The sequence below is a fragment of the Haliaeetus albicilla genome, chromosome 22 (assembly GCF_947461875.1).
Source record: "Haliaeetus albicilla chromosome 22, bHalAlb1.1, whole genome shotgun sequence".
Taxonomy (NCBI): Eukaryota; Metazoa; Chordata; class Aves; order Accipitriformes; family Accipitridae; genus Haliaeetus; species Haliaeetus albicilla.
The window spans coordinates 9,886,239-9,913,433 of record NC_091504.1 but is presented as its reverse complement, the minus strand read 5'-3'; the positions used below and the strand labels follow the sequence as shown (position 1 = coordinate 9,913,433).

Here is a 27,195-nt window from a genome sequence, read left to right as displayed (position 1 = left end):
CGGGCCCGGCCCGCGGCTCGCGGCTGCTGGCGGGGCGGAGCTGCCGGAGCTGCCGGGGCCGGGGCCGGTGCGGGCCGGCGGCTCGGGGCCTGCAGGCTGCGGGCGGAGCGCAGCCGGCCCCCAGCGCCTCACGACCCGGTTCAGACCAGCGCCTCGCACCCCCGTCACCCTGTACGGCCCAGTGCCCCCAGTTCAGACCAGCACCTCACACGCACAGCTCCCCAGCACTCCCCTCAGTCAGCCCAGCGTCCCCAGCCCAGACTAGTACTCTCCATGGGCACCACTCCCCATTCCACGGACTACCAGATTATTCCAGTGCTTCATGTGCCTACAGCCAGCGCCTTCCAGCTCAGCCCAGCGCCCCCAGTACAGCCCAGTGCCCCCAGTTCAGCCCCGCACCCAGGCCTCCGGCCACGGCTCCAGCCCTGGAGCCTTCGTGCAGGGGCTGCCGGAGGCCTGTGCTGCCTATTGCCATTTCTTCCCGTTGGCCTCTTTGGGTCATCTGTAGCCTTTCAGCCAGTTGGGTCATTAACATCTCCAGAACTTTGCTAAAAGCGGGTGGCAAACAGCAGCGAGGGCTCATCGCTCCCTGGCGGGTTAGCCGTTACGGGATGCCCGCGGGAGGCAGGCTACGCAAGTCAGAGCCCTTGGCTCCCCGACATCGCAGAAAGGCTCCCTTGATCCCGTTTCTCACGTTCATCGCATGATCTCGGGGCGCTTTACAGCACTGGTACAACCTGCCTTGTGCTTCTGTAAATTTACTCCTGCCTCTAGATTAGCAAGGGTAATGTTACTTCCCCTGGCAGCTGTCTTGGTGCCTTCATCTTATTTTGTGTTTAACCGATGTCAGAAATTATCAGCAATTATATTAGAGGATATCCTGGGTTTTGCATGCAAATTCTTCTGTATTTGATTGCATTATTTAGATATTTGAACACTCTGAGATATCCCCACTCTGGATTTTGCTCTGCAATTCCCCCCAGGGGCATGGGGCAGAGGTGGGTGGCTGAAGAGGGAGATGAGCACACGCAGCGCGGGTGTAATCTGCAGGGCCATTCTCCACAAGGCCAGCGATAACAATTGAAGCAAGAGAAGGTGTCGCTGAGGGGAGTGAGTTGTCTAAGGGTGATTAAAGAGCAGTCGTATTATCACAGCAGAGCATTCCTCATGCACCAGTGCTGGGCAGCTACGTTAAAATTTCCCAGTATGTCTGCTTCAAAGCATAATTTTACTTTCTTAAATAATAAATTACAGACATATTTTGTCATTTCCAGCTCTTGGAGGCTGTACTTTAGTTAAAGGAAAACATTGCAAGTCCTTTGAGCACTGGTAGGAAATTAGAGAATAAAGCCAGGATTTAGATTCCACTTTTAAAATTTCCAAAACTTAATACGCCCCAAATTTTTCAGAGTTAGAGCAGATGTACGTGCCACCTTATCCACAGGTATTCCCCTTGAGGGGGAAGCAGTCCCCGTGGAGAATACAGGCCCATGGGAAAAGTTATCCCTGATCTCACAGCAGTGCCATTCAATCAGTCACTGGATTTACAGTCAGGGCTCACAGAAATTATAATCCCACTTTTGTATCGAGCAAACAGGCCTGTCACTCACTTCTGCCATTTAAAATGAGAAACTGTGGCAGCCTGCTTTTGGAACAGGATTCAAAAATACCTACATTAATATTAAAAATCACCTTTGGTGACATTTCACAGCTTCATGACAAAGATGCATCATCTGCCCAAGGGTGGATATTCTGCTATGGTCTATGAATCATAATTAAGAGAAGCAGCGGCAAGAAAGGAAGCAGGTCTGGTGGAGTTTCCCAGAGGACATAGCTTCAGTATCGGTCCTGTGACAGAGGAACACCAGCAATCATGTTGTCCAACTCCTTGCGTTGCTGAGGACAGGACCTCCACGTCTCACTACCCTGTGGGCAGCTGAAGCACTGGGATGGAAGAACTTGGCTGAGAGGTCCATACAAGGACAGAGATGGTCACTCTCCATGTCACGTTGTGGGACGTGGCCGAGGATCGCACTTCTCCCACCAGGCACGTTGCTGAGGAGTTCCTGCAACTGTCCTCAGCACATCCCTGATCCTGGGCAAGTGATGAGCTCCTTCTAGCAAACCACTGTCATCTTTTGGCTTCTCTGGCTTTTGTGATAGTGCAAGAGTAACTCTCAGAAAATGAATTCAAATTCCATAAAGATTTCAGCCATGACAAACCCTCCTGTGCGGGCATCACCCTGATCATCATGTCTACACAGACCTTAATCCTACAGTCATGGAGAATCAATATTCAGGTTAAACAGGCAGCAAAATAGGAAGGAGTCCTGGTGGTCTCTGCCTTATCCCTGGGTATTTCTGGGTCACAGTTGCTTCCCTTATGTGTTGATTGAGCAACCTCTGATTAAAAGCACTCTCACTGCAGAGAGCTTGGAGCACAGCCATGCAGCAGGCAATGTAAGAGGCAGCACTTTGGGGAGGAGACTAAAACATTATATGAATGTATATTTAACAACAGCATCTTTATTTTCAAAGTAATTATTCTATGGGAAAACTGCAGGGTTTTGAAATGCCTGTTAGCAAGGGATGATGAATACAGCCTCCCTTGGTACCTCCATCCATTCAAGCTGTTGTCCTGGTTTCAGCTGGGATAGAGTGAATTTTCTTTCTAGTAGCTGGTATAGTGTTATGTTTTGGATTCAGTGTGAGAAGAATGTTGGTAACGCACCGATGTTTTCAGTTGTTGCTAAGTAGTGTTTCTACTAAGTCAAGGATTTTTCAGCTTCTCATGCCCAGCCAGCAAGAAGGCTGGAGGGGCACAAGGAGTTGGGAGGGCACACAGCCAGGGCAGCTGACCCAAACTGGCCAAAGGGGTATTCCATACCATGTGACATCATGCCCAGTATATAAGCTGGGGGGAGTTGGCCGGGGTGTGGATCGCTGCTCAGGAACTAACTGGGCATCAGTCAGCGAGTGGTGAGCAATTGCATTGTGCATCACTTGCTTTGTATATTCCAATTCTTTTATTGTTATTATTATTATTGTCATTTTATTATTATGATTATTATTTTCTTCCTTTCTGTCCTATTAAACTGTCTTTATCTCAACCCATGTGTTTTACTTTTTTTTCCCAATTCTCTCCCCCATCCCACTGGGTGGGGGGGAGTGAGCAAGCAGCTGCGTGGTGCTTAGCTGCTGGCTGGGGTTAAACAACAACAGCTGTATAAACGGAATATCGTGTTGCCCTGTGCCCTGACTGAAGGACTGCTGCCCATGCCATCAGAGGCACTTTTAATTGGAGACTGCGCTGCACCACATCTGTGTAGCCAGAGTTAGCTCCAGGTTTTCAGTGGACTTCTATGACATTTATCAAAGGGAGGATATACAAAGAGCACTCTGATAATACTCCTTATGGTAAAGTGATTGTCCTCACTGGGTCTCAGGTGAGTCCCCTCTTGTATTGCCTGTTAAAATGAGGTACAGAGAGAAGCAAATTACCCAGCCACCCAGCCAGTGGGCCAGAGGGCTGAGGAGGGAGCTGTGGTGTTGAACACAATCTTAAATTAAATCCCAGATAAGGTGTTGGCCTCCACAGAGGGGATGATAATACAAGATCATTGAACCCAGCCAGGCTTGCAGACCAAGAAGCATCAAGTGCTTTGTGCCTGCCCTTTGGGAAAGCCCAAGGTTTCTCCTGCTTCAACTGACACATCACACGTAGAGAGGCTTAAATTCAGAGCCCAGTGCAAAGCACAATGGGTAGGTCAGAGCCTTTTTGCAAGTGCCGCTGCAGCCACCAGGACATTGGGGACACCAGAGGATACAACAGACGCTGTATGATCCCATCCCTACTGCTTCTCTGTCACCACTGGTTCATTCCCACCTGACCCCAGGCTGTAGCAGCAGAGCCACAGCCCCAGGAGAGTGGGGTCTATTTGTAGTGAATGTATCAACTCCTATGGGCTATAGAGTCTCCCCAGAGAGGATCCCCATGTGAAGGCACTGAAGAAACCCCCACCATAAGCACAGCACACATGGGAACCTAGCTCCATGCCAAACCCAACACCTGCTGGCAGTCAGGTTCCCCTGCCCGCCAGCATGGCACAGCTGCACCATGGCTCCCAAGAGAGCCTCCAAGTTTGCTGCATGCTCCTGTGTGACATTTAGTATGCTTGGGTGGTGTGATTGCACTGGCATAGCTACTTTGGCACAGATAACTGTATGCTGGACATGCTCCAATGCATGCATGACCCAAGTATCATTAGAGCCCTAGAAGGGCTTTCCTCTTAGCAGGACAACCATGTCTGGGGAGCATCCTCTGTAGCAGTTGGTAGCATTGCTGTGAAACGCAGACATGTCTTGCTGAGGAATCTGGCTTATACATATCAACCTTCTCAGCACAAGTGCGCAAGGCTATTTGGGCAGAGAACACTATCTGACCTCTCTGACTGTACCAGCCACCTTTCCATGCAGGGCTGCCAGCACTCAGTGGTGTGTACAGCTGCTGTAATTTATCAGGGTGGCAGAGAGATTTACCTCTGCTTCATGTGCTGGCAGGATATTCATTCCCTGAGGTTCAGCAGCAACCATCTCCAGTAGGGTATTTATTTGACACTTTGCCCACTTATCTGTGATTACAGACTTGTGCTGGTCTTCCCTTTGCTTGTTTGGTCCTTCACCCATCAAGTGTGTCCATGCCCGAAGCTACGAGCCATCTGTCGTGGGACCAGGGTTTCCTGTGCGTGTCCAGCATGTAGCACAGCACACGCCAGCACTGGCTGTGGTGCTGAGGGCTATTTTACAGTACGAGGGATAATTAACAGTAAGATCACACAGCTAGAAGTCAAAGACATGCAGTATGAGGCATTTAGTGATAAAAATGTCTGACTGGGCTTTCTCACACACACATGCTTTATTCTAGGACCCTACTCAATTTCATAAGCTCCCTCTCCCTGTATCCATAGGAATCATTACTACTGCTGCTGTTATAAGCAACATCAATTGCAGAGTGCGTCCCTAACTCTTTGCAAGAGGCTGGCAAAGTGAAGTCCTGGCAGTGCTGAAGCAAATGGCAAAATCTCCACTGATTCCCACAAAATCAGAGTCGCACTCTCCCTCTGAACTATACTGCACATCTCCCAGCCTGTCCCTCACACTACTTAGGAATCATTTTATATGAAATATTGGGCCACGTGGCAGCCACATATACTGGAAGTGTATGATATGACACAGAAAGGCCCAGTCTTGTGTTCGCATCTGTAAAGCAAGGCAGAAAATGCAGATTTTTCTCCAAGCTCCTTAGTATGCTTGAAGTCCGTACGCTCCTCAGGTTAAAGTTGTGTCCTAATGCTCCATCGCTGGAATTTTCCAGCTTTATCTCTCTATTCGTGTATCAATATATGTCCAGACAATTTCTCCGGGCCACACGGCCGTTATGTTAAGAAGCAAGAAGCTGATAACGCCAGAAAGCAAGGAGGCCAGTGTGCTGACCCTTGCCGAAATAGGCATTGCTTCACGGGGAGATAAGAGTCTCCCACCTCCATGGGTGGCCACTGGAGTGACCAATGAGCGTGGACAGGCGCCAAGGTCCGCTCTCCCCTTCCTCTTTATAACCAGGGCTGTCAGAGCGATGAGTCCAAACCTGCTCTGAGCGTTCACTGCAAGGAGCCAGAGCCTGCACCCTCCTGCACAATGACGCTGACTCAAGCCGAGAAGGCCGCCGTGGTCGCCATCTGGGCAAAGGCGGCTACCCAAGCTGATGCCATTGGGGCAGAATCACTGGAGAGGTAAGTCCCTCAGAACCCTTCTGAAGAAGGTGCCTCCTCTGGCTTTGCTGTTAGGATGCATCTCATGTAAAAGTTGCATGAGTGAGAGCACACTGGGACTGGTGAGAGCTGATGGGTGACCTCTGTGTTGTTTGGCATGTAATTTTCTGGAATTATATCTGTGCTACTAAATGCTAATAGATGGCTTCACAATCTTACAGCAAAACATAATTTTCTAAGCAATTCTAATGGTTTATTTCCCATTATAGCAATTCAGAAGAATTCATAGCCAGGAGCCCTGGTGAGGAATTCAAAGTCATTCATACTCAGTGTCCTGAAATAGGGTTATCACTGTTAGGAAATGAACTCAAAGTGGTTTATTGTACAAGTGATACAATTTCTCTTGCAATTTCTAGGCGCTAAGAAAATAGCTGTCCACTAAATTCACTGGGTACTCATGTTTCATTATTCCAGTTTATAAGTAACAGGAAACAAGACAGGTGGACCCCCTGCATGAAGTATAGCACAGTAATTCAAAGTTCATACAAATTAAGCAAGCTGGCACAAAAGGGATAATAGTCTGGAAATTGTTCAGAAATTATTATGTTATTCGAAGTTATTTAAATGTTATTTACAGCTCAATATAAAGTATTGTGATAGTCCTTCCAGGACTCTGAGTACCACTCATAGATTCTGGTTTGTTCAGCTTGTATTAGTTTGAAGGTCCTGCAAGCTGGCTTACAATGTTATATAGGAAATGTAGTGACACTTTGGGGCTATTATTTATTTAAAAACAAACAAACAAAAAATACATTAAGTTTAAAATTATTTTTAGCATTTCATTCTTCTCTAGTACATACAGGTTAGCCCACTGTCTAATCTGCACATACTGCAGAAAAGGTTTAAGAGCAGAAGGACCTTCCTGATGCAAGCTTCAAGCTCCCGAAGCTCTGTTAAAACCGCTGAAGGAGTGCACTCCTGTAGCTGGCAGCTTTACGTGGTGCTTGCTCTGAGGTTTTACCATCTCAGGCATACCATTTCCACTGCTGAATCTCATTCTCATGTTCTCCTCCAGGCTTTTCTCCAGCTACCCCCAGACGAAAACCTACTTCCCTCACTTTGATCTCAGCCAAGGCTCAGTTCAACTTCGTGGTCATGGCTCTAAGGTCATGAATGCCATCGGGGAAGCTGTGAAGCACGTTGATGACATTAGAGGCGCTTTGGCTAAACTCAGTGAGCTGCATGCTTACATCCTCAGGGTGGACCCAGTGAACTTCAAGGTGAGTGAGCAGAGAGACTTTTCAGGGATGAAAACTGCCATCACAGAATTAGAGACCACAGATCATTCTGGCTAATGGCAGCTTGATCCCTGACTGCACTGCACAGCCTTGTCAGCTCATGTCGCTGCTTGTTCCCCACCTGATTTTTAACCTGAGGTAGACTGGATTTTTTAATGAAAGATCTTGTCTAGCTGAAGCAAAGAACTACTCAGGGGGCTCCTATAGTTTGTTAGACAGACTCGAGTCTATGCTGCCTTTGTTGTAATTTATGAATCTCCCTCACACGTTAGGTTATATCACCTGTCTTGAACAAAGTCTTAGTAATTTCTACACATTTCCACTTTGTTGCATTTCCCATTGGTGAGGAAGGAAGGGACATTTGGAAGAGGGAGTGGGATCAAACACTGCCTTTTGCCCTATACCAAAGGCAACTCTGCTTCTTCACACACAGCATCAGGCAGCAGTGCTGCTGATGGGGACACGTAGTTGTCATCCCAGAGCACGCTGGGACTAAGGTCCATTGCAGACCCCTAGACTGGCATCTGTTACTGATCATGGTGGATTTCATCCTGTTTTCCCTTACAGCTGCTTTCCCACTGTATCCTGTGTTCCGTGGCTGCCCGCTATCCCAGTGACTTCACCCCAGAAGTTCATGCTGCGTGGGACAAGTTCCTGTCCAGTATTTCCTCTGTTCTGACTGAGAAGTACAGATAAATGGCCTCCACAGAGGATGAGGGATGCACATCCATGGTGCACCCCAGCTGCCAGGCTCTGGGGTATTCACCCCTTCCTATGCAGTCCTCTCAAATCCCCTATGCAGGGGCTCGGTCATCTGCAAAACCCAATAAATAATTCAAATGTGAGCTATGGTCTCTGTGCTTTCATCTCCTTGTGTTCCACCTCCATCTTACTGTTCAGGCAGGGGTGTTCTGAAATGTCTATACTATATGGAGGGCAAAATAGTAAGCTGTGTAAATTCATGTACTAACTCATGTACTAATGAATTCATGTACTAATTCACGTGCTAAGGTGTGTAAATTAAGTGGGAATAACGTAACATAATATTCAATGGGAATAAGACAACATTGAGCAGAAGCCCGGAACAGGCTAGAGCCCTGTGACTGCTACTGCTCACCAAAGGCATATCCACCAAAGACTGTTTCCAGGCTGACCAGGAAACAGTCTTTTGCCCTGCTAGGATATTGAATGGACCCAGGCTTTTTGTTTGGCCTACCCAAAACCCATCACAGCCTGTTGTGAACAAACCTGCATTGCCATGTGTTGTGATGTGCCCAGAGTGATGCTGGGCATTGTCTTCCCATGCTCTTCTCCATGTGGTATGGACAAGGTATCTGATGCGCTTCATGAACACCTTGGGCTATCGCACTTGCTAGAGAGGTTTGGTAAAGGGACCATCCCCTCAGCTTAACATCTCTTATTTTTATATGGGAAACTTCACATGCATTTGGAATTTGGGAATACTAGTGGCCACTGGAGATCAGCATTGATGGCATCTGGGGGACCACAAATTCCCAGGGTTTCTCTGGAAAGCAACAACAAGGAAGGGTACAGAATTGATGGTCACCCTGGGGGGAGCGCAGGGATCCTCCATAGGTACCTGTTGTGGGTTAACCCCAGTGGGCAGCTAAGCACTACACAGTCGCTCACTCACTTCTCCCCCCTCAGTGGGATGCAGGGAAAAGGAAAGGAAGAATAAAAGCAAGAAAAATTGGGGCTCAAGATCAAACAAACAAACAAACAGAAATAATTGTTTAATAAGTGAAGGATAAGTGGAAGAAGAGGGAAGAAAAAATAAAACAGGTGATGCACAGGCAATCACTCACCACCTCCCATGGGTAGACAGATGCCCAGCCAGTTTCTGAGCAAAAAAGATGGGTAACCCCCCCTAAAACTCCCTAACCCCCACACCCCCCTTTTCCCTGTTATTGCTGAGCATGGCATTATATGGTACGAAATACCTCTGGTTGTTTGGGGTCACCCACCCAGTTGTGTCCCCTCCCAGCATATCACACACCCCAGAATCTATTCCCTGGGGTGGCAGAGTGAGAAGCAGAGATGGCCTTGATGCTGTGCAAATGCTGCTCAGCAAAAGCCAGAATATCATTGTGTTATCAGGGCTGATTTGGTCAAAAATCTAAAACACAGCACCATGTGAGCTGTCATGAAGAAAATTATTTCGCAGGTTACATTCACTACACATGCCTGTCTCAGAGGACTTTTGGCATGAAAAGGCAGGTCTTAAAGGCAAAGTCTTAAGCACACTCTGATCGACAACCTGAACTGGCACTGCAAGCTGTGGTCCTCATCTCATTTACAAAATTTAGGGACTGTGTTTGGGCAAGGGGGAGAGAGACGTTGCAGAAGCTCTGAAGCCACCAAATTGCTCTAAACATGTCACCCAGTGTACCACAGTGGTTTTTAAAACATTCTACATCTGTGAGTCTCAGGTAACCTGAATGTTGAAATCCACAGCTTAGATGGTAGGTCAGCATCTGGTGTGTCCCTAACCCCAAATTTGTACCAGTGACTTTGTACAGAGGCTGAGCAAAGGATGTGACAGTCACCAACCACGATATGCCCTGCGGGATGTCCCAGCATTTACAGGGAGAGGCAGGAGCACACACTGGGGTGGGAAGAAGGGAAGAAGCCCAGGCCGGACAAGCATCACAGGACAGACTTTGGGAAGACCATGCGCCCAAAAAGGAGACTCTTCCCTGCTCAGGTTTCTCCGGGCTGCTGGAGACACGGTGTTTCTCACGGCAGATCCCCAGCACAACCCGGGAGAGCTTGTCCATGGCTCTGGCTCGGAGGCCCAGGGGCTCTTCGGACAGAGAGGGGCCAGACGCGCCGGAGGCTGGAGGACATGAGGGGCCAAGGACACGTGTGGGACCCACCCTGACCCCCACAGAGCCAGGGAGGACCCTGGCCCAGCCGGGGGGAACGGTGGATGCCAGCAGGAGGCTTGAGGACGTGCCAGCTGGTGAGGCCAAGGCTGTGGCACCCACGGGACATGCCTGTGGCTGCTCTTGACCATGGGGCAGCCCAGCCAGGTGCTGCCCCTGGCCCCCAGCCTGCTGTGGGGCTGGTGCAGTGAGGCAGGGCAGACGGGCTCCCTCAGGGCCTCCCCAGGGCTGGGGCCCCCCAGGCAGTCGGGGCCCCCCAGGGCAGCGCCGCAGCCGCTCCCTGGGCCTGGTGCTGTGTGGCCGCGGCCCCCCCGCCCCTCGGCACTGATAAGATAAGGCCAGGGCGGAGGTGCTGGCCGCTATAAGAAGGCATCCCCGTGGGCACTGCTGCCACCGAGACCTGTCTGCCACTGCCAGCTGCCACCATGCTGACCGCCGATGACAAGAAGCTGATCCAGGCCATCTGGGATAAGGTGCAAGGCCACCAGGAGGACTTCGGAGCCGAGGCCCTGCAGAGGTGCAGGATGGGCCCAGGGACCCCACGGGCGAGGGGGGCGAGCGGGTGGGAGCCCCACGTGGGGCCAGTGGGGGGGGGTCCAGCTGGGGGTCAGCGGCACTGACTGTCCCGCTCCGGCAGGATGTTCATCACCTACCCCCCGACCAAGACCTACTTCCCCCACTTCGACCTGAGCCCCGGCTCCGACCAGATCCGCGGCCATGGCAAGAAGGTGGTGAACGCCTTGGGCAATGCCGTCAAGAGCATGGACAACCTCAGCCAGGCCCTGTCCGAGCTCAGCAACCTTCACGCCTACAACCTGCGTGTCGACCCCGTCAACTTCAAGGCAAGCGGGGGACGGGGGACGGGGAACAGGGGACGGGGACCAGGCTGGGGTGATGGGGGCCGTAGCAGCGGTGCTGAGCCCTGTTTTGTCTTGCAGCTGCTGTCGCAGTGCTTCCAGGTGGTGCTGGCTGTGCACCTGGGCAAAGAGTACACCCCCGAGGTGCACTCTGCCTTCGACAAGTTCCTGTCAGCTGTGGCTGCCGTGCTGGCTGAGAAGTACAGATGAGCTACTGTCCACACCTGTGTGCCATCAATAAAGACACTTTTGCTGCAGCACCATGTCTGTCTGTGCTGGGGCCGGGGTGGGCTGGATTGTTGCGGTGGGCCCACCGGAGGGAGGGAGGGAGGGAGCGAGCGAGCGAGCTGCCGGTGAGGCTGGCCATGGTACAGGAAGGCAGCACTGGCCATGGGCTCCCTGGGTGCCTCCCCAGGGTCCTGCCTGCTTCCACCCTGCTCCAGCTTGGGATGCGGCTGATGCTGGTAGCAGGACCCAGGGAATGGAGCTCAGCCTGTCACTTTGCCGTGCCTGCATCCCTTTGGGGAGCGGGGTGGGGAAGGATGCGCTGAGCCAAATGTGTTTTTTGCATCCCCTTGAAGGATTCTCCGGTAGGGTAGGATGAATCCCTCCTAGCTCCATCTATCACAATGGCTGTTGAGGACTTCGTTGGGGATGTTGTGGGAGCTAAGTGTTTGCATGAGCTCCAAAAGCAATCAGGCAAGTTCATGGAGTGAAAAAATCCACTGCAGACCATTAAGCACAAACACTGTCCTTGGGCTCAAGCCTCTGATCCACAAATCCCCATGACTGCCAGGGAAGTACGCCCACACCTGCCCTGAGTGTCTGCTCTTCCCCTGGCACCTCGCCAGGGTGGGAGTGGAGCGGGCAGAGCTGCAGTCCAGCACAGGGCCACTGGTTTCAGGGTTTTGGAGCCTGAATTAAGAAAAAATCATTGTCTTTAGATCATAGGTGATGGGTTATAAGATATTAAACTAGCCCTGGGTTTGCTCTGCACTGTGACACCAGAGTGAGGAGATGAGCATTCATCAGGGATGGGAGATGCTGCATCAGGAGAGCAGTACCTGCGGTGGCCAAGTGCAGGCAGCAGCTGGACGCTGGGCATGTGGGGACCCTGCCTGCACAGAAACACAAGGCTGGGAGTCCCTGGGCCACACCGGCCCCTGCTCCTGCAAGTGCACTCATGAACCCACAGTGCTTTTCCTCCATCCTCAGACACATGCCAGTCTACGCCCCAGTGTCTTCACGTGCATTTGCACCCATTTATTCTTGTGCCATCAGTTTGAAGGGCTCTTCCGCCTTTACAGTTTGCTCCCCTGATGCATGCACAGGCAACAGACACACCACCCTGCCGCTGTTTCCCTGGGCTCCGCTTCCCAGAAGATCAGCCCCCCCGTCCTCCCCTCCTTCCCTGCTCTGAAATGGTGCCAGCTCGAGCTAATCTCCCCCAAACACAAATGATAAGAACCATCGGCTGTGGAGGAAACACGGGTGTGAACTGTTCCCTGCCTGCCTGCGCCAGCTCTCAAACCTACTGGAAGCACCCTCCTCATCTTCTTCACCACCTTCATCTTCCTTGCCCTTCTTGACTTCCTCACCTTCATCATTTAGGGCACACGGGGCTCGCCACGGGCAGCTGTGGCCCCGCGTGCCTTCCTTCCCTGGCTGTGAGCTCCTGCTGCTGCAGGCCAGTGCCTGCGGCAGTGCCCAGCACTGATCCCTGTGGCTCTGCAAGTGTTGCCCCTTCCCAGAAGTCAGGGTCACCCAGTTCCCCCGCAGCACTGGGACCAGCACAGCATGTGCACAGGAGAGAGGGCTGGGGCAGGGGAGCTCCAGGGTCTGTATGCAAAAGGATGTGACCGCAGTTTGGGGAACAGGGCGCGGTGAAGAGGGCACACACTTTGGGGTACAATGGTTTGGGGTTGCACTGAGGGAACGAGAGCAGTAGGTGCAGTGGGGCTGGGTGGATGAGTGGCTGCGTGTATAGGGGCTGCATTGGATGGCAGGGTGTCTATAGGGGCAGCGTGTGTGTGTAGGGATGATGTGTGCACAGGGGCTGTGTTGGATAGTGTGTGCACACTTGTGTGTGCAAGGATGGTGTATGTGTAGGGGTCGTGTTAGATGGCGGTGCGCGTAGAGGCAGCGCGGGTACGGGGACAGTTCATGTCTGTGCGCGGAGGCTGTGCTGGAGGGGTCAGTCTGTACGTGCAGGTGCCTGCGGGGCCACGCGTGGGTCTCGGGGGCGCTGGGCCGGCTCAGTCTGTGGGGCACAGGCTCCCACCACGCTATTGGAGTCACAAGCCCCACGCTGCTGTCCCCACCAGCCTGCCAGAACACAGCCAGGCTGTGCCACAGCTGCCTGTGCCAAGGAACCTCGGCCGGTTCTGAGCCCTGAACCCAGCCTGCACCGGGAGGGGACAGGCACGGACCCCTCCGCCTCTGCCGGTGCGGACCCCCACTCAACCCATGCCAGCGCAGACCCTCAGCCTGAGCCTCAGCCTAAGCCTAAGCCTAACCCTGCAGTCAGCCCGCGCCGGAGGGGACGGACCACCGGGCCGCTGCGAGCCCCAACCCTAATCCCGACCCAAAACCCAGCTGGTGCCGGGGGGGGCAGAGACCCCCCCCAGCCGGGCCCGGTGCCGGTGGGGCGGGGAGGAGCGGGGCGCGGCGCTGGCCGGGGGGGAGGCGGGCGGCGGCCCCGCCTGGCCGGGCTCCAGGGCCGCCGGGGCCGGGAGCGGGGCCGGGAGCGGGGCCGGGAGCGGGGCGGGCCGGGGGGGGGCGAGGGCGGTGCCCCGGCACTGCATATAAGGGCGGCGGCGGGCGGCGGGGGTACCCGTGCTGGGGGCTGCCGACGCGGAGGTGACACCATGGTGCTGTCCGCCAACGACAAGACCAACGTGAAGAACGTCTTCGCCAAAATCAGCGGCCATGCCGAGGACTACGGCGCCGAGACCCTGGAGAGGTACGTGTCCATCCCCGTCGTCATCCCCTCTCCTGTCTGGCCCTGACCGCCTCCCATCTGCCCCCATCCTCTCCCCGTCCACAACCGTCCCTGTCCTCTGTGACCCTGTCTCATCCGTCCCGGACCCCCCCTGTCCCCCAGGATGTTCACCACCTACCCTCCAACCAAGACCTACTTCCCCCACTTCGACCTGCACCATGGCTCCGCTCAGATCAAGGCGCACGGCAAGAAGGTCGCGGGTGCACTGATTGAGGCCGTCAACCACATCGATGACATCGCGGGGGCTCTCTCCAAGCTCAGCGACCTCCACGCCCAAAAGCTCCGCGTGGACCCCGTCAACTTCAAAGTGAGCGTCTGGGAAGGGGTGACCAGCCCCAGCCCCCTCCTGCACCTCCCGGCCACCCCCTTGCCTCACACCCTCGCTCACCATCTTCTTTTGCCTTTCAGCTGCTGGGCCAATGCTTCCTGGTGGTGGTGGCCATCCACCACCCCTCTGTCCTGACCCCGGAGGTCCACGCTTCCCTGGACAAGTTCCTGTGCGCCGTGGGCAACGTGCTGACTGCCAAGTACCGTTAAGACGGCACCATGGCTAGAGCTGGACCCAACCCACCACCAGCCCTCCAACAGCGAGCAGCCAAATGATCTGAAATAAAATCTGTTGCATTTGTGCTCCAGCCCTGGTGTCCTGCTCTAGTTGCTGCCCGTGGGGAGGGAGTGGGAGGGATCTGCTCTGGGGGTCTGAACCGGGGGGTGCCCCCCCGCCAGGTGGGCATGTGGAAGAAATGGGCTCTGGTTTTGCTGTCTCTGAGGGGAGGCAGCATTTGGGTGGTGGTGCCCGGCAGGCAGACACTGCTCTGCCAGCTGTGGGGCTCCAGGAGCAAGCAGAGAATTTCTGGGCACTGGTAGAGGGGAAAGACTCGGGGAGAGTGGCCAGAGTCTGGCCCTTGGGAGTTCCCTGCAGCTGCAGCCTGGCCTGGCCTTTCCACCAGAGCACCATGCTGGGAATCCCCTCTTGCCCCACCAGCCCTGTGCACCCCTTGCCCGTGTTCAGGCCAAATTGTCAGAGATCATCTGCGTCTGGAAGTGCTTGCAGGAGACGGTGGGGTACAGGGGGTCTGGGTGCCTATGACCCTCTGTGTGGTGGCACAGCGAGGACACCCTGAGGACCTCCAAGCGCAAGGGCATCTTTCTGTGCATCCCCAGCACACAGGGCTGTGCAGCACTGTAGGATGACTTCTCTTTCCACCTAATGCTGCATTGCTGGGGTGTCACTTTGGAGGGGTCCTGGGGGGGCTGGCAGGCTGGGGGAGACAGCGGGCATGGGGGACTGCAAGGGGAGCAGATGGGGCTCAGACCCAGATCCTGCTCTTTGGGTCTTGAACCGCAGCAGGGTAAGGGGTGTCAGGGGAGGAAAACAAGCACAGGCAGCGAAGTGGTGCTGAGTGCCATAGTGCTGGTGTCTGCGTAGCCCCCAGCCCTTATCGCAGCCCACAGCAGGGTGGCTGCGGTGGAGGGGGCTGTGGGTGGCTGATAAAGGAGAATGTGGGCTCTCTTCCAGCTGTGGGTGTGGTGGGAGATGGGGCAGCAGATAGTCCTGGGGCGCTACAACCTGCCAGGTGCTGAGTAAGGCTGACCCATCCCTGCCAGGGCTGGGAGGTACTGGGTGCTGGGGTGAAGGTTCAAGAAAGCCCCGGAGTGGCTGGTGCAGCCACACCATGGAGCCAAGCTGAGGTTGCCCTAGGCCCCTTGGATCCCTGGCACTTGCAAGGACGGACATTTGCCCTAACCCCCATGGCCTCCAGACACCGTCAGTGAATGCACCAGAGGCAGGAGAGACCCCAAATGACTCTGGAGAGAGAGGGACGCCCTGCAGCCCCCAGCATTTCTCCTGCAGAACACCACAGGCATTGCGACCCCACATGCCCACCACACCTGGCTGTGGTGGGAAGAGAAAGCTGGTCAGGGCATCACTGACCAACCTGATTTACCTTTGCATGGAGCAGGATGTTGGAGGAGGTTGCACCCTTCCAGCGGGCATTGCCCAGACATGGCTGTGGACATTATTCTGCTCCGCAGGGAGCCTCTGCTCCCTGGGGAGCTTGGGAAGAGCAGGGGTATGGTGGGGGGGTCAGGGCACACAGGCATGCAAGGTGGTGTGGACTAGTGGGTAAAGCACTGGAGAGAGCCAGCATCAAATCCAGCACAGATCTGGGGTCCTCCAAACCTGGCCACAAAGGACCCTCTTGGTCCTGAGCATGGGGTGTGCATAAGATGGCAAGATTAAGAGCAATGCAGGGGACGGTGTGTACGTGGAGGGCACGAGTTTGGCAGTTGTCCCCACGGCTTCTCGCAGGCTTTTGCTTCCAACCGCTCCCATGCCGTGTTGTGTCCTCAGGCAGGACACAGTGTGTGGCAGCGGGCAGTGTCCTGGCTCTGCAGCGCTTTCCCAGGGCTCTGCCTGCCCAAAGAACCGTTGAGCTCCGAAGAGCTGGGATGAGTTTTGTCTCAGCCATTTGTCCCTGCTGCCACAAGATGGGGACCTCAAGCCGTGGTGCTTTATCAGGGCCAGGCAGAGGGGGCAGAGGGCCAAGCCTTGGTCCTGCCTGCAGGCCTGAGCTGGAGCCTCCAGGCAGGGAGAAGCAGGCTGCCAGGATGGGCTTCCAGCCGGCCCCTGAGGTCCTGAGTACACTGGGACACTGGTGCCAGCTCGGAGGGGTGCAGGACCCCTCCCCAGTAGCCCATTTCCAGTGCTGGGTGCCTCAGGCGCCAGGCACCCTGTGCCTCCTGGCTCAGAGCACAGGGCCATCCATGTGAGCCATGGCTTTGTGTGCCCCAGGACACAGCCTGCCCAAGAACATCCATTCTTGATGGACAAAGCATCTATGGTTCAAAGATACCCACAGAACAACACAGTATTTTGTTATATGATAGTCACCAAGGCAAGTGGCATCTCAGAGCTCATTTTTATGGAAAGAGGAGCTAAAATGACATCAGGAAACGAGCTTGATGGTTATGACTTACCCTGATCACACTTTTACCAGTCTCTTGAGGGGTTGCAAACAGCATTGTCCAGGTAGCTTGAATACTACTGTTATCAGCATCTGATAAATAGTCATGGCCCTAGAGAGTGCGTCCTGGAAAGGGACACAGAATTACGTACTTCTGGAGGAGACCAGGCATCCTTGGGGAGTTCACCAGGAACTGCCTGTTCAAAATTTAGCAGAGAAGCAATGGGAAGATACAGAATTCATTTCTTTTGGAAGCTGATCTTGGGACACCCGTTGAGAGGTCCTCTTGCTGGAAAGAGGAGAGAAAACATCATGTGTTTTACAAACTGTTCTTCTGTTTATACATCCCATACTGGCATTCAATATGCCAATAATATAACTCATGATCGGTGCAACCTGTAGGTCTTCTGTTGAAAAACTGCTGCGTAAGCAGTTTGTTTGCCATGTATTTGTACAGTCAGTCTGATGTCTCTGATTTGTCTAAATCATTTTGAATTTTAACCCAGTGCTTTGGGGTGCTCGCAGCCCCTCCAGCTCAGGAACATCTGAGAATTTAATAAGCGCATTCTCCATTACAACACATAAGTTATTGATGAAAGAACAGTGAATAATGATGTTGAACCAAGGACTGGAATCTGTCACAGAACAAAAACAGTCTCATCTGAAATGATTCATTCTTGGCAATGGCCACGGTTATTACTCATCTCTTCTTTGATTAAATGTCCCTCTGTTTTTTAGTGATTTGAAGTTGACTGGTTTATAGTTCCTTAGTCTCCCCCTTTTACCCTGCTAATGATAAGAGACCCTATTGTCTTGTTTCTGCAACCCCATCACCCACCACCACTTCTCAAAGATATTGGCTGTTTGAAGATGGCTTCAATCAGTTGCTGAGGTAAAGTGGATGTTTTTCAGGCAAGCAGTCTGAAAATACTGGAATGATTGAAATGTAATTTAATTCACACTTTTTAGGATCCTCCCACCTTCTCCACTGGCTGTTTTGCTGGTGGGAAAAGGAAAAGTGTTGTAGAAGACAGAAAATAGAGTCAGCCTTCACTGAAATGCCAATTTTGATGAAGGACTTCAAATATTTTCTCTCCTTCCTCTCCTAAAAGCAGAGACTGTTCCCAGCAGAGCAGCCACATCAAGCACAGCTGTACAAGCCCTTCCAGACAGGATGGGGCTGATAAAAACAAGTATTCACAGAACTTAAAACATTGTCAGCTCTCCTTTGCCATCACAAGAAGTTCAATATTGCAAGCAACATCTTAGAAAACCTTTTTGCTGATTCCCTCAAAGCTGACCTGTGAGGAGCCCAGCTCTCATTCTGTGAGCTCCTGTGACTGAAAAGGCATTAAGCATCACAAACCCCCTGTTCTTGGAGATGTTCACAACAGAATCCAGGTCTTGGATTTTATATTTGGGAGAAGGAGCAGATCTGTGGTAACACGACATTGGCCACTGATGCCTTCTTAGTGCTATATTGAAGCCATTCATCAACTAAACAGCACAAACTTTCCACACCTACTTTGCACTGTTATTCCACCTTCTTTTTGTGGCTGACCGTGTCTTTTTTGATAATTAGATCTAGCCAGATTTTCACTGCAACTGTACCACTAGCAACCCTTTTCAGCGAGACCACAGATTTTCAGTCAGGCCTGCTTGACATTGTGCACTGGGGATTGATCAGATTTTCACTACAGAGATGGAAATTGAATAGAAAAGCAAAAATTTTCTTCCTGCTGGTTGCCCTGTCTTCCTACCACACGCCAGCCACCTGAGATCTGAATTTGCTTAGGGATGGTGAAACTGAGAACATAGGAAATGCTCTGCTGGTAACATCACTGGTTCCTCTCTCCCACTGTTGTTTTCAGCAACAGGAGATGCCATCTGGGGAAAGCACACAAGCCTAGCCGTTTTTTATCATGCTCCTCCAGCATCTGCACCAGCAGTAATAGCAATTTCAGAGGGTACATTCCTGCCTGTTGCCTTCAGCGTCTGTCTGTTGACCTGCTGCTCATGAATTTGCTATACCTTTTATAAACCTGCTGATCCTATTTGTTTCCACAACCTCCTGTGGCAGCAAGTTCCAGAAGTTCATTCTCCCTCCTGCCCCCTATAAAGTCCTTTTTATCCATTTTAAAGCAATCTACCAGACTCATCAATGGCCTCTAATTCTAGTCATGCAGAATCTGATGAGCACCAGGTCCACATTCACTTTGTGATTTTGTGGAGTTAGCCCTTTCTGCTCCTCATTCTCCAGGGAAAAATCCCAGCTTTCCTAGGACCTCCTCATACTGCAGCTGCCCTTGATCACCTCAGTTGCTCTGCTCAGGACTCTAAATCCACTATGTCCTTAGATCAGAGGCCAGAACTGCATAGATGTGGGCGCACCAAGCTGTTGCACAGCAGGCAAAAGATGTCCTCTTTCTTGTTTTGAGAGCCCAAGCCCTTCCTGATGACATCACCACATTTTGCTGGCTTTTTTTTGCTGCACATCAAGGCTACAATTTTGGTGAACCATCAGTGAGGACTCCAGCATCTTTTTCCTGAGCTGTAATAGCCAGTTTAAGTTCAATCTCCGCTGTTTTAGAACATATTTCCGTATCTGTGTCACTTTATTTATCTACACTGAAATAATTGACACCCTATTCTTCCATTTGTGAATAACGCTGAAAGCTGCATATAGCAAAGCTCCATGGACTACATCAGATAGCCTTTCACCAGTCTCCTGCAGTGATGGAGCATCATCCGATGTTTCTGTCAAAAGCTAAAGCATGCTCTAACAGCAGATTTTTGGTCCATATTCCTGGGACACAGTTCTTCATTATACTTTTCCTTTCCAGTTCCCCTGTCACAGTGACTTCAAGTAGGCAATGAGCTGCTCGATGGACACAACTCAATGAGGATCTAGCTGGAGATAGTTAAAACAATGGATTTTCCAGCCAGAACTGCTTTTTTGCTCTTTGTACCAGGACCAGACAGAGATAACGGGAGCAGACTGTGCCAGCTCTGTGCTCTCCAGAGACCTTTGCACATGGCCAAGAGGATCCCAACTATGGATTTATGGAAAGCAATACAGCAAAATGTGCATTGCAGCTGCTCAGCCAGAAAGCTTTTATACCTCCTTCAATGGTTGAGCAGCTGAGTGCCTTTATTAATAGTAGAAGTATATTTATCAAAATTCATGGGTCAGCATTGTTAAAGCTCCATAGATTCAATTTGGACAGGTCACCATTATTTATTTTTCCAGATCATAGCTCCAAACAGGGATATTTTCAGTATATAGTCCAAATTTCTCCCCAGGCCTGTTTGAAACACTGTAGGAAATACACTCTCCAGAACAGGGTCTTCCACTTGTGTCTGACTTCCCAAGGAGGGGGCTGCGCTTCAGGACTCATGGACCAACGAGCAAGAAGCAGATGTGGTGAACCCTCACCATGACACAGTCTCCTGCACTATATTCAGAGTCAAGTGTGTCACTAAGCCAGACTGGCTCCAGCATAGCCATTCTCCCTCAGATTTCAGCAGAGACAGAAGCACACCAGGGGTTTTCTAAACCTTGTGCTTTTTGTTGCCACCACAAGAGAAGGCAGATAGCTCTGCAGCTGGATCTTCTGCCTGGCTGCAGGTCATGGTGATCCATGGGTGGCTGCATGTGTCCACCTGCGGCACTGCCTGTGGAAGTGGAAGAAGCTTCAGCTTTAGCTTCAGCTCCAACTCCAGCTCCGCAGCAAAAGAGAGCCCCTCCCTGGTTCAAACTCCCCCCTTCTTCCGAGATTGCAAGGCTGCTTAGCCAAAGGGGAAAGGAGCAACCCACAGAGTCGCTAAGCCAATGACACCATTTCAGTGTCCTCATGTTTGGAGCAGCTGTCAGTCTGGAGGTGACCTGTCCTACAGCATCCACCAGCCCAAACTGTTCCAGTGAATACTGGAATGCTTTTCTTGGGGAACAGGAGCAAGTCTAAGGGACCTGAGGTGTGAGAAAACACATATTGCAACATGTTGTGGATCTGATTCTGCATTACATTAGGTGAGTTTGATTTATGCTCACATCTCTCAGATCTTTGACTTTGAATCTCATTTTTTGTCCTTTAAGAGGAAAATAACTATAAGTAGAGGCAGCATTGCAGCAAAGTCATTCATAAGGATTGATTGATGACAAGCTGATACCTTTAAAGTGGAGTTGAAGGCTAAATTAACTTAGAATGAGAATGGAAGGGTTTGTTTGTCTTCTTTCAGAAGAACAATTTTTGAGCAACAGGAAAATCAACTGGGAGAACTCAAAGCTAATGTGGAATAGGCTTGCCATTCTTTAGGGAAAACATTGTAAAATTACTTTATATCCCAAAGAAGCAGGAAAAACAAGAGGGAAAGAGTGTAATACCGAACTGGAGTGTCATTTCCTAATATCAAAAGGATATTAGGCATAACAAGCAGATTATGAAAAATGGAGTGGTGGACTAGCCATCAAAGAAGGCTTTTATTGATGTTTGCAATATGCCTGAGTGAAGTAAGAACAGATAAATCCATCAAGTTGTGGGTCAAGATCTCAAAGCCCAGCTTTGTTGTAAGTCATGAGCCGTGTTGCAGCAGCATCATGTGGTGCTGGGACCATGTGATTTAGATGGGAGAAAATATCAATTAGTGGAAGAATTGTAAGATAGAACTCAAGAAAATGGGGAAATGGTAGTAGGAGTGTTGAAAGGGAATTATTGGGCTGGAGGGAAATTACTGATGGAATCTGACCTTGGATCCGGCCTTGGAATTTTTATTAATGGCCAAAATATTAAAAAAAAAAAAAGTGGGTACTGTCACGATAGAGGAGGATTGGGATATTACAGGATACTTGCATGGCCTCAAGGATCAACATAGCAGAAAGGGGATGATATCCTCATGCCCAGCAAAAAGATGGGGAGCAAGCTGATGCTGTCATTAGGCAGGACACGTTCCAGAAGGAGAGCTCTGAACGTCCAAGGATAGCGTTACACAGGGACAAATGGAAACTAACAGGCAGTGAACAAATCTAAGCTGGGAATTAGAAGAATAGTCCCGTCCCATCCCATGCTTTATGTGCTCAAGTCTTTGGGCTGACTTCAAGGAAGTCTTCTCATAAATTAGGTGAGGACATTGGTAGCTATTGATTGCATAAGCTGCTCTGACTGGGCTTTCGGTGATGTCAGAGCCCCTAGAAAATGCCTGGCTCTTCCCTAGGGGATTTCCTTCCCATACCTAATAAATTTATCACAAGTATATCAGGTCTGTGAGAGCAAGAAGCAAAGACTTTGAGCTCCTGAAGTAGAAAGTCCATCTTCAGGGAGTTTGTGGTTGATTGGAAACAGGTCTGAAGTCCTCAGCCAAGCTGACCCGTAAGCGAGTGGTGGGATTTTTGCCTGAGCAAGGACTCTGCGACTGTGTCCAGACTCCGTTATTCTCCTGGAGAACACAAACGCATCAGAAGGCATCCCAAAGAAAAGTTGTGTAAGAGGGAAGATCCTTGACTCTTCTGAAGTCAGCCAGAAAATCAGAGAATGAGTTGACCATTCCTATGAAAGCCGCATCTCCCCCGAGTCCTATGAACATGGCAGGTATGTGAGAGCTGAGGGGGCAATCGGACCTCCCAGGAATTAGTATAAAACCGCCCTTCAGACTGAAGGGCTGAGCCTCCCCAAGGATTTCCGCTCTGCGCTAGGGTACGGTGGGCTGTTTGGTTACAACTGAGGCATGTTAATGTTTGTGATTTCAGGTTAAACTGATCCTAAATTACCATCTTACTTTCCCTGCACGGCACTGAGAAGCAAACCGCAGCGGCAGCCTGGTTCCAGCACCCCCAGCACCCCCAACCCCCTTTCCCCCAGGGCACTCGCCCACGGGTGCTCCTGGGGTTTTGAGCCCCCCCTCACCCCCGCCACTCTCCGGGGGCTCTCAGGGAACCTCCTGGAATATCGGGGTGCCGGGGGGACCCCAGGACCGTCTCAGGCCTCTGGGTCATAGGGCTCCCTGGGGTTATCCGGGGCCTTGGGGTGCTGACAGGACTCCGGGACTTCCCCAGGATCACGGCCGTCCCCAGACCCATCCCGGGAGCTCCCCAGGATGGGGGGGGGCGGTCCCCAGGTGGGTGCTGGAGCTCCCCCAGGCTCTGAGCACCCCGTCAGCCCCAGGCTTTGTCCCCGAGCACCCCGAGTCTCCCCGCTCCGCGGACAGCCCCGGGTCCCAGGTTCATCCCGGGGGGGGCCCAGGGCCGCTCCCAGACCGGCTGCCCCCGCGGCCGCCTCGGACTCCCCCGGGCCCGTCCCAGCCCCCCCCCCCGGGGGGGGGCGGTGGTTCCGCCGGGGGCGGGCCGGGGCGGGGCGGGCCGGCGGAAGCGGGCGGAGGCGGCGGCGGCGGCGGCGATGGCGCTGGGGGGCGGGCGGCGGGCGGCGATGCCGGGATAGCGCCGGGCGGCCATGGCGCGGGGAGCCGGCCCGCCGCTGCGGCTGCTGCTGCTCCTCCTGCTGCAGCTCCTGGCGCTCCCCGCCGGCCGCGGCAACCGCACCGGCCCCGGTGAGTCCCGGCCGGGGATGGGGGGGGGGGCTCGGAGTCGGTTTGGGGATGCTCCGGGGGGGTGTTCGGGGGGCTGGGAGGAGGGTTGGGGATGCTCCGGAGGGGGCAGGGTTGGGACAGAGGGGTACGTCTGTCTCCTTTGCCTGGCGGGGAGGGGGGGCTTCGCTGCCCGCCCCGGGGGCCGGTGGGGATCCCGTGGGGCAGAGGCGCCGGTTACGTTAAAGTGAGCGGGGACTTGTCTGCCGCGCAGCCCCGGGAGCTGGTCCGAGTCCCGCAGCTCCTGCCACGGGTGGCTTTGAGGTGGTTTCGTGATTTCCCGAGTGATTTGGGCGCTCGGGGGCTCTGTGAACCGTCCCCGGGGAGCAGGGCTTGTGTCGGGCGCTGCAGGGCAGTGAGAGGTCGGGCCCGGACCCAGAGGGGTTTGTGCTGTATCTGCGGCGGCGGTGGTTGTTTTGCTTGGTTTTGCTTTGTTTTCAGGTTACTTTACTTCCAGCGCATGAAGGCAGCCGGGCAGGAGCAGGGGTTTTGGCAGAGCGGTGGGCTGCTCTTCGTGGTGGTGCTGGGGGTCTGGGGTCCCCGGGGACCGTGCCTCCCCCGCCGGAGGGTCAGCCGGCGGGTGCGGCGGTGGAAGGAGAGGTTTGGGGAGGTGAGGTTGTTTGCCTACTTCAGCCCGTCGTGGAGGTAAGCTTGTGCCGGCGGTGGCTGTCCGCTGTTGACAGGGGTTATCGCTTCCTCATAGTCTGCAAAGCGTGAAGGCTGCTCCGGGGAGCCGATGGGTAAGATAGCCTTTTTCCCCAGGCCCACCCTCCTCTGGCATCCTGTTCGCTGGGTTCCCAGCCCTGGAGAGCTACCCTGCGCTTCAGGTGTGGTGGTTGGTTTGTCTGGGCGCCGTCCTGCCGGCTCGGGGAATGCCTCCGTAGCGTTAGATCTGAGTGCTGGTGAAGATCAGCGCCTACCCAGAGGAGCGAGAGGTCCTCCTTCTAGAATGTTTATAGATGGATTTTTGACCTGGGCTACAGGAACAGGGTTTCTGTTAGCTTATAAATGGCCAAACAGCCTGCCACATTAGCTATGTGTTTTCTTGAGTCAGATGATCACCGTCTCTGTAGCTTCAGACAGCGTCTGCTTTGAAATGAGGGCTTCATCCTTTTGACGGGAAGCCCTGACACCAGCAGTCAAGGTATCATTTCCTAAAACTACCATGAGATCATCTTTGGACAAACACATCCAGGCTATTGCAGGCGGCTCTTTATTCTGAAATTCAAATAACGTGTCTCCTCTGCATCTGTGATGCTACCGTGTTCTGTTTCTTGTCTTAAAAACACTTTTGGTTTTTGCTGTGTTTGAAATCTGCTTATGTGGAATCTACATGGGAGAGGATGGAAACAACATCCATTTGACAACTTCCTTGCTCCGTTTAAAGGGTTGTTTAACATCATGGGACAGCCGAGTGGGACTTTACAGGTGTTGCCGTGCGGGCGCAGAGCATACTGAATAGAGAGACACACATACAGAGCACAGCAAATACTAAAGTACGCTCTCTTGATGCAAATGGGCTGCAGGAACACACGCCTCGCCTGCAGTGACCTGTCTTTCTGGCTTTTCTTTACTGATATTTGTTTTTAGCTGCCCATGGTATTTCCTTGTCAGCCCAGGCAGAGGGTACCCTGGGAGTCAGCTTACCCCCTCCCTGGGTGCAGCTCTTGGGTGTCTAGCGCAGCGAAGCCTGTGAGCAGAGGCTTGGCCGGTTATCACCACAAAAAGCTGTTTGTGAGTGGACTTTGGCCACGCTGATGTTTCGTCAGTATGGCCACAGCTGCTGCTAACCTGGTCTCAGGCAGTGCGTGGGCAGGGCAGGTCTGCCTGCCTGTCCTCAACCTGTTACTGCGCTTGAGCTCGCTCCTGATTGATCAGTCCTTAATAAATAGCACTGCCGATTGCTTGAGTTTTTAATTTTGCAGCCTGCCTGCCCTCATCTCCCCAAAAACCAAACAAATCATGCTTCAGCTTCGTGAGAACATGCTGGACGGGTGGTGACCGTGGCTGTTGGCCATGCAGAGCCTGACAGTTGGTGGGCTTGGAGCAGTTTGCATCAAGGCAGGAGGGCTTATCCCCATGCAGGTTGTCTGATGGGACCTGTTGCGTTGAGCAGGACCAGGGCTCTCCCAGCTCTAATCACACTTTGTGTTCCTGTCTACCCTCATTCTGTGCCCAAACATCTCCATGGACTTCCAGAAACGAACATGCTGTGTGCGTGCAGCGTGCAGCTGGGGATATAGACGCTGCTGATTAAAGACTGCTCCCTTCTGTAGCTCCTGTGCGTGAAATGTAACTGGGCTTGTAGGGGATCACGGCCAGCTCTTGTCTGTAAAAGCCCACGCGCTGCGCTGGCATTGCAGCCAAGGAGCGTTTGCTTGAAAAGCCCCTTTTGTGGTCTCTGCTCCTTGCTGGCCTAGAGAGCAGTGTAACCCCGGCATGGACACTGCAGCGGGACGGCTCTGCCCACGGGCTGTGGACTTCTCGCTGTCCTGCTCAAGGCTCACCCTTCCCCGTGACCTTGCCTGGCCCCATGCATTGAAATGCTGCAAGTGCTGCTCCCTTGGCTGGACCCTGTGGGCGTGCGGCTGGGGCAGCCCCTGCGGTGAGGCAAGGTGGCCACACTCTTTCTCCAAGAGCAAATCCTCCAGTTGGCTTGCATGGCTGGTATTTCTTGCTTTCCTGTTTCCTCCTTTCCCTGTTGGGTTTGCAGAGTGCCCGGAGGCTTTGGCTTGGTAATTTGCCAGAGAATTAAACCCATGATTACCATTCCTGTCTCTTTGCAGCGCCGTGGGTGCAGGCTGACGTGAGTCCTGCTTTCGGGCATAAATCGTAGTTCCTGCTAGGATTAGGTTCCTCTTGGCATGAAGTATGTCCCAAGGCTCTGGTCCTGCCTGAGGACTGTTTTCCTCTTTCCTTGGCATCTTTCTTAAACTCACTTGGGTCCTCTGTGTTTCCAACAAGACCCTGTGCAGTCCTGGAGGAAGCCAAGTTAAACTGCACTTGCTGCTTTATTCTCCAATAGAAATGAGGAATCTGCGTCTGAAAGCTGCCACAGTTTCTCCTTACTCCAGGGAATTCTAGAGTAGGAAAGGAGCGTCTGGGAGGACTCAGCAGAGATGTGAAGACGTCATCTTCTACACCCTTGCTGAGTTTTATGAACCTTGTTTTCGGGTGGGCAGCATGGCCTTGGCTCTGCTGTCTCTCTGCAGTTTTCCCCCTTTCCCAACCCTGGCAGGATGTTTCTTTTCCATCCTCAAGTTGCAGTCTGTCTGGTTTCTTGCTGACAATAACACTCGTATATAATTTTGCAGGTGAAATTATCATCAGGCTGGGGGTGACCTGTAGGCATAGCTGGGCAGAGGGATGCATGGAGGGTCTAGCTAGTCCTGATGGCACTTTGACTGAATAGCTGTTGTCCTCTTGCATGACCTTTCAGCCTACCCTAGGGCTGTTCTCGCTATCCCAGCACCCTTTCGTCCAGGTAGGAAAGTCTTTAGACCTTGGAAGGTACCTCTGAAGGCAGAGTTAGGTTTGCAGCACGTGGATTTTCACCTCGTTGCATGTCACAGGAAGGCAGCGTGTTGCACAGTATGTGTATCCTGAGCTGGGTAAGACCGATAGTGTCAGCCCGTGCGCTCAGCAGAGACAGACAAGGGCACAGCTCTTGCCTTTTAGCACCATAAGCTGCTGCTGGAGTCCAGAGCACCCCTGCGCTACCTGCACTGATTTGCTCTGCACCATTTGCCCCAGGGTTTGCTGGTGCTTACTCTATCACCTTTTCTTGTGCCATCAGCTTTTCCTCCTGATCTTTTCCTCC

General features: G+C 52.7%; 4 protein-coding genes across 4 annotated transcripts in view; all 4 read left to right on the top strand.

The window, feature by feature from the left end:
• The first annotated feature begins 5,437 nt into the window (after positions 1–5,437).
• LOC104312448 (hemoglobin subunit pi) lies at positions 5,438–7,762 on the top strand. The gene is given in 4 exon segments (XM_009925569.2): positions 5,438–5,543; positions 5,546–5,789; positions 6,844–7,048; positions 7,634–7,762. Coding segments are annotated over 4 exon segments (684 nt in total).
• Positions 7,763–10,309: 2,547 nt separating this feature from the next.
• Positions 10,310–11,086, top strand: LOC138690510 (hemoglobin subunit alpha-D). The gene is made up of 3 exons (XM_069809813.1): positions 10,310–10,489; positions 10,610–10,814; positions 10,911–11,086. Exons 1-3 carry the CDS (start codon positions 10,398–10,400, stop codon positions 11,037–11,039), a joined length of 426 nt encoding a protein of 141 aa, XP_069665914.1. The 5' UTR covers positions 10,310–10,397; the 3' UTR covers positions 11,040–11,086.
• A 2,522-nt stretch (positions 11,087–13,608) lies between these two features.
• Positions 13,609–14,465, top strand: LOC104323670 (hemoglobin subunit alpha-A/A'). Its single transcript, XM_069809812.1, has 3 exons — positions 13,609–13,791; positions 13,933–14,137; positions 14,239–14,465. Exons 1-3 carry the CDS (start codon positions 13,697–13,699, stop codon positions 14,365–14,367), a joined length of 429 nt encoding a protein of 142 aa, XP_069665913.1. The 5' UTR covers positions 13,609–13,696; the 3' UTR covers positions 14,368–14,465.
• An 8,704-nt stretch (positions 14,466–23,169) lies between these two features.
• Positions 23,170–27,195, top strand: part of PGAP6 (post-GPI attachment to proteins 6) — an 18,128-nt gene continuing 14,102 nt past the window's right edge. The window contains exon 1 of the mRNA XM_069809809.1: positions 23,170–23,339. Within this exon, the coding sequence (XP_069665910.1) occupies positions 23,243–23,339 (97 nt within the window). The 5' untranslated portion in view covers positions 23,170–23,242. The remainder of the gene's footprint in view (positions 23,340–27,195) is intronic.